This window comes from Panthera pardus, unplaced genomic scaffold (assembly GCF_024362965.1).
Source record: "Panthera pardus isolate Hobbes unplaced genomic scaffold, ASM2436296v1 HiC_scaffold_24, whole genome shotgun sequence".
Taxonomy (NCBI): Eukaryota; Metazoa; Chordata; class Mammalia; order Carnivora; family Felidae; genus Panthera; species Panthera pardus.
This window is the reverse complement of record NW_026526810.1, coordinates 63,502,312-63,514,954: the sequence shown is the minus strand read 5'-3', so window position 1 is coordinate 63,514,954 and position 12,643 is coordinate 63,502,312. Positions and strand designations below refer to the sequence as shown.

General features: G+C 39.0%; 1 protein-coding gene and 1 pseudogene across 1 annotated transcript; both read left to right on the top strand.

Annotated features, from left to right (window-relative positions):
• LOC109255637 (olfactory receptor 11G2-like) lies at positions 1 to 939 on the top strand. Its single transcript, XM_019430463.2, has one exon. The coding sequence runs from the start codon at positions 1 to 3 to the stop codon at positions 937 to 939; it is 939 nt and encodes a 312-aa protein (XP_019286008.1).
• A 1,890-nt stretch (positions 940 to 2,829) lies between these two features.
• LOC109255636 (olfactory receptor 11G2-like) lies at positions 2,830 to 11,101 on the top strand (annotated as a pseudogene).
• The last annotated feature ends 1,542 nt before the right edge of the window (positions 11,102 to 12,643 follow it).

Here is a 12,643-nt window from a genome sequence, read left to right as displayed (position 1 = left end):
ATGTATGTTTTGCCTAACAATAATGTCACTGCTGTCATTCATGAATTCAGCCTCCTGGGTTTCCCGTGTAGTCAAGAAGTAGAAGTTCTCCTTTTTGTTTTGTTCTCTGTCATCTACATCTTGACCTTGTTGGGCAACAGTGCTATTATCTGTGCTGTGTGGTGGAACCAGCAACTCCACACCCCTATGTATACTTTATTGGCCAACTTCTCTTTCCTGGAGATCTGCTACATCAGTTCCAATGTACCCAACATGTTGCTCAACTTCCTATCCAAGACCAAGACCATCTCTTATAATGGCTGCATCTTACAGTTCTACATCTTCCTCTCTCTTTGTGCTACAGAACTCTTCTTTCTGGCCCTCATGGCATTAGATAGATATGTTGCCATCTGCCACCCACTGCACTATTCTACCATAATGACTGGGAAAGTCTGTGGAACCCTTGTGTCTGCTTGCTGGGTGGGTGGCTTTCTCTGGTTGGTGACCCCAGCCATACTTATCTCCCAAGTTCCATTTTGTGGTTCAAATGTCATTGACCACTACCTGTGTGATCTTGGGGCAATGCTGGCCATATCATGTTTACCTGTCCCCAAGACAACTCTGACTTGTAGCATTTTCAGTGCTGTGATAACATTCATCACTTTGATCTATATCCTTGTGTCCTACACACTGGTCCTTCGAGCTGTGGTTCAGGTTCCCGAAGGTTCAGGTAGGAAAAAAGCCTTCTCCACGTGTGCCTCCCACCTGATAGTGGTGTCCCTATTTTATGGCTCAGTCATGGTGATGTATGTAAGCCCAGGGGCAGCCAATCAGCCTGGTATGCAGAAGTTCTTGACCATGTTATACTCAATTGCAACTCCACTTTTAAACCCTCTGATCTACAGCCTCAGGAATAAGGAGATGAAAGTTGCCCTGAGGAAAGTTATGTGTAAAGTTTAGAAATAATTCCTGAATGGGAGATGGCATAGTGCAATAAATTCCTTTTGAGTTCTGTTATAAAGAATATAGAAAAATTATACTTAAAAGTAGGAAAAGGAGCTAGATCTAGAATAAATGTGTCCACATGAGAATTCCTTAAAATTCCAAGCTTGTCTGCATTCTGTATTGATTGAGTGAGTATGGTCAAGTTACTCAAATTGTTATTTGAGTATCTGCTATTTGAGTTATCTGTTTTTCCAATTTTAACTGGAGATGACCTTAATAATCATATCTATATTATAGAGTGTTTGAGATTAAATGACTTACTATATGGAATCATTTAAAATAGAGCCTGGCTCTCAATAAATATTATATGACATGATAATATACTATTATTAATAACAATTATATCCAAATTTACTATCATTAGCTATCATTGTCAAGTAAGAGCTTCAGCAGTTTCTTTTGTCAAACTGTGAAATGATAATCATATTTATATAAAGAAAAAACAGTCTATTTTTAAGGAAAAAAAGTTTTGTTTCTTGAAGGAGGTCTATATAAATACAAACCAAAACAAGAATAATTTTTGCTCCACCTCCTCCCCACATTTCTTTGTGTTATGAAGATGATGACAATGATTTGTTGGACAAAGATTGATGAAGACTGTGTTCTGGTTCCACCTCAGTGAATCAAAGCCTTCATTCCCAATTTTTAAAAAGGACACTTTGGAGGTTTTATGTGGATCAAATGATCAATCACGTGTAAAAGTATTTGTAAAATGCAAAGTACAGTCAAAAGATGAAAGCAGTCAAATGTCCATCTACAGATGAATGGATCAACAAAATGTGATATATACAAACACTGTAATATTATTCAGCCTTATAAAAAGAAGGGAAATTCTGGGGTGCCTGGGTGGCTTAGTCAGTTAAGCGTCTGACTTTGGCTAAGGTCATGATTTCAAGGTTCATGAGTTTGAGCCCTGTGTCGGGCTCTGTGCTGACAGCTCAGAGTCTGGAGCCTGCTTCAAATTCTGTGTCTCCCTCTCTCTCTGCCCCTCCCCCACTTGTGCTCTGACTTCTCTCTCTCAAAAATAAAACGTTAAAAAAAAAGAAAGAAAATTCTGAAACATGGATGCACCAGCTTCTCACAAAATGACAAAGACTGTATAATCTCACTTTTATAAGGTTCCTAGAGCAGTCAAATTCATAGAGATAGGAAGTAGAATGGTGGTTGCCAGGGGCTGGGGAAGGGGGATGGAGAATAATTGTTTAATGGATACACATTTCCTGTTTTGGAAGATGAAGAATTCTGGAGACCAGTGGTGGTAATGGTTGCTCAACAATGTGAACGTGCTTAATGCCACCGAACTGTGCACTTAAAATATTAAGATTTGTTAAATGTCATGTGATATATACTTTACCACAATTAAAAATAATTTTGAAATGTAAAGCGCATTACCAATGTCAGTTTTGTTTTTGTTTTTGTCTTTTTGATTGTTATAATGTTAGCATTTTCATTATATTCTTTTCCAGCAACACCTGCTGCTGCAGTCTTGTCTGTGTGTGCATTTTCTTTCCATCTTGTGATGTTGCTGTTACAGCTTTTTCTCAGTAATTGAAACTACAGATAGGATAGGATTTTTTCCCTTCAGGTCACGAATATTTCTCCACTCCCCAGCTCTATCATTGCTCTGCCCCACAAGGTGCCTGCCCCTTTGTTTTGCTCTTTGAGGACACAGAGAGTGGTCTCAAGGAGGCAGCCCCCCCCCCCCCCCCCAAGGGCAGACTTTCACCTCAGGGAGTTTCTTCTACCCTAGTGCTCATGATTGTTAGAAACTGCATTATCACCAGGGATAAAATTAAAGAAAGGAATAATTTTGGTTCTGGCCTGAGGTGTGCAAACCCTTGGCACATGGAGAAATTTGCTCTGAGGCTGCTCAGTGTTGCCAAGTCTTTCGATCACATAGCAGAACCTCTCCTGAGGGTCTGAAGTACCTCCTAGCTGAGCTGACTGGCTTCTGCCAGGTGTCAAATTCCTCCCCCACTGTGAGCCAGAGTTGTGATGTGCCTGGCCTCAAGGAGGAAGAGAGCTCATCCTCTGTCTGTATGCTTTTCTTTTTTTTCAAGTTTTTATTTAAATTCTAGTTAGTTAACATATAGTATAATATTGGTTTCAGGAGTAGAATTTAGTGATTCATCACTTACATATAACACCCAGTGCTCATCACAAGTGCCCTCCTGAGTACCCAAAACCCATTAGCCCATCCATCACCCACCTCCCTCCATCAACCCTCAGTTTGTTCTCTATGATTAAGAGTCTCTTGTGGTTTGTTTGCCTCTCTTTTTCCTCCTTCCCCTATGTTCATCTGTTTTGTTTCTTAAATTCCACATATGAATGAAATAATATGGTATCTGTCTTTCTCTCTCTGTCTAGCACTGCACACCTCAGGTGGACTTGATCTTACATACCCATCCCAGAAATAGATGAGCGACACGTGCAAGCAACATGTATAATGTAAAATTTTCTACCACACAAAAAGTGAAAAGAAACAGTGAAATTAATTTTAATGACCCATTAGTTCAATATAAAAATGTTTTAACTTGTAATCAATATAAAATTATTAACCAGATATTTTGTATTAGTTTTTTGTATACTAAATCTTGAGAATGGGGCTGAATTTCATACTTACAGTACATCTCAATATGGACCAGTCATATTTTGAGTGCCAGTAGCCACAGCTAGCTAGTGGTTACCATAATGGACAGTGCTCTTCTGTGGCTTCTTATGTTCTCCTTTGTAATGAGAGTGGGTGTGGATGGGGTGGATTATGGTTAGTAGATTGGGAGCTTTCAGTAAGTAACCTTAGATAAATGACTTCTTGTCTTTTCTTTATTCTGTCTCCGTTCCTCTTTGTCCTCTTCCTCTAAAGGGATATTGAACTTTAATTAAAAATAGACCTACCCTATGACCCAGCAATAGCACTGCTAGGAATTTATCCAAGGGATACAGGAGTACTGATGCATAGGGGCACCTGTACCCCAATGTTTATAGCGGCACTCTCAACAATAGCCAAATTATGGAAAGAGCCTAAATGTCCATCAACTGATGAATGGATAAAGAAATTGTGGTTTATAAAGAAAACATAGCTTTTAGAGAGGAAGGAGGGATAAAAACCTGGAAGCAGCAAAAGAGACAAGGAAGACTCTCTTTGTTACTAGTGGAGTGAGATCATAGCCATTTTGGGAGAAGGCAATGTACTGATGCTGTCTTCACAGCAGACAGTGTAGAAAGGTTGATGGGGAGGGAGATGAGGGTAACTTTACCAGGAGACGGTAGAGCTTTGCTGCTTCTCTTTAGTCTTGCTGATGGTGGTGTGGAGGCCAGAGGATGTGTGGTCTTACAAATGGAACTCTGGGGCCTACAAAGTCTTCCAGGCAGCACACTTGGTATTGGCAAAACACGGATACATATGATAGGATCCTTGTTCTTGAGGAATTCTGACTTATGTGGGCATAGATGTGTTAATTCCAATGAAAAATGCTAAGAGAGAGGAATGCATAGTGTGCCAGAGGAACACAGAAGAGTGTTGGACTAAGTATAGGTTAGGAAAGTGTTGGTGGGAAGTGTCAAAGAAGAGTTCACAGAGAACCTGATAAATCATCTGAATCTTGAAGGACAAGCTGGAAGTTCTTTGGATAGAAGGGAAGGAGGAAGGTGAATGATGACATTATAAGCAGAAGGAGTATTGCTGAGTTTAGAATGAATGGGGGGGTCCTGAAAGGAGATGAACTTAGGGAGGCAGGAACTTAGAGACACTAAAGAGGTTGAACTTGATCCTGTAGCAGAGAAGGAAATATTTAAGAATTGAAAGCAAAAGAATGATATAATCAGACATGCATTTTTGAAAATTTGGCATCTTTGTTTAGATTCTGTGTCACTGAGTGCCACAGTATAGCTCCATCTTTCATCAAACATAGTGTAAGCAATCCAATTAACTTTAAGGAGAAGATGAATTCAAATTAATGGTATTGACTCAATCTTTTGAGAATTTCACAATTCCTCTTGAAAACATAGCTGACATCTCAGAGTCTTACAGTCAAGGTGGGAAATCTCTGTTTTATATTAACATTGTCAGAGTTTAAGGTTAGTAGTTTGAAGTTGCAGTTGGGAAGGTGTTCAATTAAAATCATATTTCATTCCTAATTGAACATGCCCAAATGGAAATTCTGAGCCTTTCTTTCACCATAGACTCTAAACAGTGGAAAGATCTCTGGGCTTTGACCACATATTTGACTTGCCATCTGAGAACCATTTAAAAAGGAAGGATAACAATGATAATAACAACAGCAACTCCTTTACCTTACCTCAAGCCCTATGTTTTGTAGCATATTTCCATGGAGGCTTTTTGCTCTTGCATATTGAAGTTATGACAAAGTCTGTGTTAAGTGTTTTACAGCTGTTATGAGCCAGCAGAAACTACTCTTTAAAAATTTTTAAAAAAAAATGTTTATTTATGAGAAAGAGAGGGAGAGAGAGATTGCGAGCTGGGGAGGGGCAGAGAGAGAGGGAGACACAGAACCTAAAGCAGGCTCCAGGCTCCGAGCTGTCAGCACAGAGCCCAACGCAGGGCTTGAACTCACAAACTGTGAGATCATGACCTGAGAGCCGAAGTCAGATGCTCAACCAACTGAGCCACCCAGGCGCCCTGAAACTACTCTTTGTAAAGAGGTTAAAAAGCTATGTTCTAGAATATGGGAACCTATCTTAAGAGATTAGAATATAACAATTCTTGGGGTGCCTGTGTGGCTCAGTTGGTTAAGTGTCCGACTTCGGCTCAGGTTATGATGTCACTGTTCATGGGTTCAAGCCCTGCATTGGGCTCTGTGCTGACAGCTCAGAGCCTGGAGCCTGCTTCAGATTCTGTGTCTCCCTCTTTCTCTGACCCTACCCTGCTTGCACTCTTTCTCTCTCAAAACTAAATTCTGAAATATAAAAAAAAATTTAAAAAAATTCTCCAACAAATGTATGATGTGTAAGATTTGTGAGAGTTCTAAGAGTAATAACCTGGTTTAGTAACAGATCTAGTGAGTTCTGAAGAATCTTACATCCCTCGTATGTGCTATTAAAATAGCAAGAGAGCTAGGTTGGTTTTATAATGGTGTGTGGGCAGTTAATACAGTTCCCCAGGTTTTTGTTTAGTGTGGCGATTAGCTTTGTGTTCTTGAGGATGTACATTGTAGGTTTGAAGGGTAGACAATGGGTCACCTTGGATGAAAAAAGTCTTAAGGATATGTTCCATATTCGTTCAGTTGATTTTGACATACATCATCATAATGGAGCTATAAAATAGTGTTGCTATATTCATTTATAATGCCCAGTTTGCAGAACTAGGCCAGCAGCACAGTATGAAAAGCTAGGTCTTGCTGCTAAAGACAGAGAGAAAAGTAATAGTGCTGAAGAAAGCTCTGAAATGTCTTTGGAGGGAAATGTGGCTACATTGACCTAAATCTAAAATGCTCTCACTTTATGACTCACAATTTTTATTTCTCAGAATTTATCCTTCATAAACATTGTTTTTTAATTTGTGCCATTTTAGAATTAGAAAATTGAAGGGAATAAGCCCACAAATATATACATTTTAATATAGTCAACCACAGATTGTTTTCATATATTTATCAAAAAGTAAATATTTAATTCAATTAGTCACATTATTCTCCAAACAACCTTATTTTTTAGTGGATCAAATATGAAAAGTTTTGGGGCACCTGCGTGGCTCAGTTGGTTAAGTGTCCAGCTCTTGATTTTGGTTCAGGTCACGATCTTACCATTGTGAAATCAAGCCCTGCATGGAGCTCTGCACTGTCAGCATTCATATTCTCTCTCTCTGTCTCTGTCATGCTCTCTCTCAAAATAAATTAAACTTAAAAAATTGTAAAAACAAATATGAAACATATTCACTGGTTACTTAAAATCCAGATGGGTGTTCCTGATTGACAGATGATTGTTTTTCAAATGATGATTCTGGAATTCAAGGTATTTTCCATCCTTGTCTTCATCATCTTCAAAACTTAGCTTCCTAGGTCAACATACTTAATTATATCCAAGATCATCAAGGATGATGTCTGGATAAAGCTTCAAGTGTTACACATCAATTTTAATTACATTCTACTAACTAGAACTCAGTTACATGAGCATACATACCTCCAAGGGAGCCTTAAAAAATATATTATTGACTTGAAGAAGAGGAAATGAATTTGTCTGTCAGTGTTTTAACTTCTTAGTTGACCAACATCCATCCTATGTGATCTACATGTAGGGATAAGCAGTTTGAAAAGTATGGAGATGCTGTAGATGTTTAATAGGCTCATTAAGGATATAGTGGACAGGATCTTTAAACTGTCATTTAGACAACAGGAACGGGAGACTCTAGGTCTAACAAAGCTTGAAAGTAATGACATGAAAGCATCTGATGTCAAGCAAATTTTTTAGCTAAGAAGTAATTTATTAAGGGGGTGCCTAGGTGGCTCAGTTGGTTAAGCATTTGACTCTTGATTTCTGCCTGGATCATGATCTCACAGTTCCTAAATTCAAGCCCTGCATTGGGCTCTGCACTGACAGCATGGAGCCTGCTTGGGATTCTCTGTCACTCCCGGCCCCTCTCCTGCTCATACATGCTCTCTTGCACTCTGGCTCTCAAAAATAAACAAAAATTAAAAAAAAAAGTAGTTTCTTAAGGCTAGGAGAGGAAACTCTGGAAGGAATAATACTATGTTAGCTTGGAATATGTGTGTATATGTGCATACGTGTGTGTATTTGTGAGTGCACCTATGAATGTGTGCACATTCGTGTAGTTTTCATCCTCGATATGATAATCACTGAGGGTGAAACATGCTCAAGTCTGTATGATGCACGTTAATTGCCTCCATTGCTCCTGGGGTTGAGGTCTCCAGAGACAGGCTTCAGAGTCTAGAAAGGATAAGTAATGGGGAATGGAAAGATTTGTGGCTCGTTTTATTCTCTGAGTAAAACCTGAAAGGGATCTTTGTAAAGAAAGGAACCAAAAAGCGTCCTACCAAGGAGCTGACATCTCCGACTTCTGGGCTGCACTGGGATAAGTAGGTCTGGGCACATGGAACAATAACTTCTTTCCTGTGTCTCAATGTCCATTTTGTTTTATCTATTGATAGGAAAATGGAGCAAAATTTTCATGATTATTTTCCTTTGCAAACACCATTCCTCTTATACAAACCATATTAGACATGGGATTAAAGAAATGTTTTCATTAAATTATCATTCTGTCTTTGCAGGTCACCTTCAAAAGAACTGTTCTTTGAGGGTAGAAGGTTTTTCTAGGTTTCTAGTTTCTTTTTCTTTTCTTTTTATACGGAAATAGTTCATTTTTTTACTTTTTAAAAAAATGTTTCAAGTTTTTATTTAAATTCTAGTTAGTTAACATATGGTATAATATTGGTTTTAGGAGTAGAATTTGGTGATTCATCACTTACACATAACATCCAGTGCTCATCACAAGGGCCCTCCTCAGTACCCGTCACCCATTTAGCCCATCCCCCACCCACCTCCCTCCACCAACCCTTAGTCTGTTCTCTATCATTAAGAGTTTCTTATAGTTTGCCTCTCTCTCTATTTTTTCTTTCCCCTCTATTCATCTGTTGAAAAGGACTGTATTCTTAGCCAACAGGAAAAGGGATCAATTTTTCTTTAAAACACGGGCAACAATTTAGATGCCTCTCTTGTTTACTGTTCTCTTTCACATGAGTGACAACATAGCAGATCAACACCCATTATGTGTGGCTTGTAGGAGAGGAAAACTTTGTAAGTGGAAGCTAATTTATTTAATGAGGTGTAATACTCAGATTCAAAGGAGTCAAAAGAAAACAGGGGACTGGGGAATGAAGTGGGCTCAGAGAGAGACCCAAAGGCGAGGAAAGGCAAGGAAAGGAACACTTGTCTTCAGCATGTTGACGTGTGGGAACAGAAGGAGCCAGGATGTTCAGAGTGGCTCTCTCCTGTGAGGCATCCCAGGTGAGAGAACAATCAGAAGAGATCTAAAGAGTATTACTGTGGCAAATGGAACGTGAGGTCTCTTTTCTGTGTCTTCTCAGTTCCTGAGGAACATTTCATTACCTGTACTGATTTTAAAGCCTAGGAGGTTAGGTGTCTACCATTGCATGTCTCTTGAATCCATTCCTGGTATCTTTTTGCTTATACATTACCCTAAGTCAGGCTCTTCAGGCTTTTTCTTTGGGCTACTGAAACTGCTTTCTAATAGTTTACTTACTGCAAATTCATTACCCTCTAATTGTCTTGCAAATGTAGCTTCCATAAACCTTTGATCCTTGTGTTCTTGTACTAGTCTAGCTCCAATTGTTTTCCATTGACTAGCAAATGAAGCCTGAATTAGACTGGCAGTGAGTGAGTCCTCTGCTAAGTGGCCCAATCTGTGAAAATTGTATCCCACTGTTCCTTAACAAGTACTCTAATTTTCACTCTTTTGGGCTTTTCTCTAAACACAACGTCTTATAGCCAAATCTTTTCACATTATCATTAGTATATGCTATTAATGTTCTGCCTCCGTCACTGACCTTTTGCTAAAGCCTTTCCTTATTTTTTCCAACTGAGTATAATCATGTCTCGTGACGAGAAAATATTTTGTTCTGATTTGTCATATGCTGTTACAGTGTCAGTGGCAGCACCATGATATAGGTGGAGGGATGTATGGGGCTCCCTATGAATTTCCCACAAATAAACATATTCTAAGTAAAAACAATTTCCTTTCTATGCAAATGTGATTCCAAGGTCAATCTCCTCAGATCTCTTCCAATCAGATTTAAGCTCCTAAACTCCTTTTATGTAGAAATTCTGGAGCCATGAATGTATTGTTTGAAGTTGCTTTGAACAAAATATATTTGACATAAGTTACAAAAGAGCAGGGACTCTGCATTTTTATTCATCACTTTTTTGCTATCTCCCAGAACAGTGCCTGGCAATAATATGTACATAATACATGTTTATTGAATAAATGAGAGAGGGAAGGAGATGAAAAGGAAAGAACTCACCCTTCCAAAGGGAAGTTAGTAATATCACAAGCCTGAATTGAGGAAAACAAGCATGTATCTCTTCACCAGGACAAAGAAAGAAGAAAAATAGTGTTAATATTTCTTTGGTTCTTACAGTCTTCTGTCACGTCCACAGGTCACACTAATAAGGACTGTGGAGACTACTAACATCTCTGGGTCTGTGAGTGAGTTCATCCTCCTGGGCTTCCCATGCCGCAGGGAGATCCAGATCCTCCTCTTTGTCATCTTCTCCCTCATCTACCTTCTGACTCTCATGGGGAACACATCCATCATCTGTGCCGTGTGGTCAAGCCGGAAACTCCACACACCCATGTACATCCTCCTGGCCAACTTCTCCTTCCTGGAGATCTGCTATGTCAGTTCTGATGTGCCCAAAATGTTGGCCAACATCATCTCCCAGACTTAGAGTATCTCCTATGCTGGCTGCCTGCTCCAGTTCTACTTCTTTTCGATGTGTGCCGCTGAGGGCTTATTTCTGTCAGTGATGTCTTTTGATTGATTACTTGCCATTTGTAGACCTTTCCGCTATCCTACCATAATGACCCACCACCTATGCACTCAGTTAGTGGTCTTCTGCTGGGTAGGGGCTTTCTCTGGTTACTGACTCCTTTGACTCTAATATCTCAGGTGCCTTTCTGCGGTCCAAACACCACTGACCATTTTCTCTGTGATCTTGCACTTTTGCTGACATTGTCCTGTGCTCCAGTATGTGAAATTACTCAAATCTGTGGTATCAATAGCTCTCTCATCATCTTTCTCACTTTCCTGTACATGGCACTTACTTCTCTGTCTTGAGTGTGGTGTTATAGGTGCCCCCAGGCTCAGGAAGGCATAAGGCTTTCTTTACTTGTGCCTCCCACCTTGCTGTGGTGTGTCTGTTCTATGGTTCAGTCATGGTGATGTACATTAGCCCAGGTTCTGGGGACTATCCTGGGATGCAGAAATTTGTGACCTTGTTCTATGCTTTTGCAACCCCACTCTTTAATCCCTTGATTTACAACTTCTGGAACAAAGATATGAAAGAGGCACTCAAGAAAATTCTGAATGTGTTATTATGGGAAATCGCTAAAGGATTCAAAAGTTGAATTTAGTATACGGCAAGTCTAGGAGGCTGGAAGGTAACAAAAATGAGATTATGGTTTTTTCCCTTCATTTTATTTTATTTTCATATATTGGGAGGATGATTTTTAAAAATTCACTAGACTCATGATTTAAGTCTTAGGAAGTTATTATTCTTATGTTGCATTTACCTTAGATACAGTTAGTTTGAAATACAACTTGGTAAGATTTTCATGTATTCCTCTATAATTGAGTTTTTTAGTTTCTTTTGGTTTTAATTAAATACTACTTGATGTCTTTCAACATTTTCAAATTCTGCTTTCATCAGAGCCAGTTGTTCTTTTCAGAGAATAACGAATGTTGAATGTATTGCAATCACACACATAATTAACCAGTTTTTAAAAAAAAACCCTCAATATTGGGGACAATTTTAAACTTTCTTAAAAAAAAAAGGTTTCATTAATTTTTGGGAGAGCACAAGTGTGGGAGGGGAAGAGAGAGAGAGAGTGACAGAGGAAGGCTCTGCACTGACAGCACTGAGCCCAATGTGGGGCTTGATCTCATGAACCATGAGATCATGACCTGAGCTAAAGTCAGATGCTCAACCAACTGAGCCACCTAGGTGCCCCTCAGGAACAGTTTTAAAGCACTACTTTTACATATTCCATAATTCTAAGTATAGTTTTGGGCACCAACAAGCATCCTCAGTAAGATTATAATGACTTGCTTGACTCCCACATTTTGCCAGTGCTTTCATTTTAGGAGGTGGGTCTAATGGATATATATTTTTTTCAGGAAAGTCCACTCCTAATTCAAATGTCTGATCCTAAATTTGATAACCTCCTTTTAAATTAGCCCTAGCTATACTTATTTGTCAATGGCTCCACTGATCTATAACCTGAACCTAAAATCTTAACCTTCATAAATCCCTTACCTTTTCATTCCCAATCTTAATGTCATTAAGTTCTGTGGCATCTTCCCTGTGATCCTTTGTTGTCCTCCTTCATTTTTGTCTAGGTTCTAGCACTCCATGCCTTTATAGGCATAACTTAAACTTCTTTTCCATCAGTCCTTATGCTTATCTCCTTTCTACTTATACAAACTTTGGAGACAAATCCCAAATTCTTCTGTTTTGTTTTGTTTGGTGGTTTTATGTCATCATAAATTTGTTCAAACCAGAAGAATATACAACACCAAGAGTGAACCCTAATGTAGACTATGGACACTGGGTGATGATTCTATGTCAATGTATGTTCATCAGTTGTAACAAATATACCACTCTGGTGGGGGGTGTTGATAACGGGGGAGGTTATGTATGTGCACAGTTAGGGGGCATATGGGAAATCACTGTGAACCTCAAACAACTCTAAAAAATAAAATTTCAAATAAACATATATATATAAATAAATATATATACATACACATATATAGTTACATTTATATACTGCTCTTTGTCTGATCTATGACATCTAACTTATTGTCCTCGTTCTGCTACTTGTTACTCGGTTATAAGATGGCACTAAACATCCAGGTTTTTCCCCATTCCAGGGTGGAGGAGCTTGAAACAG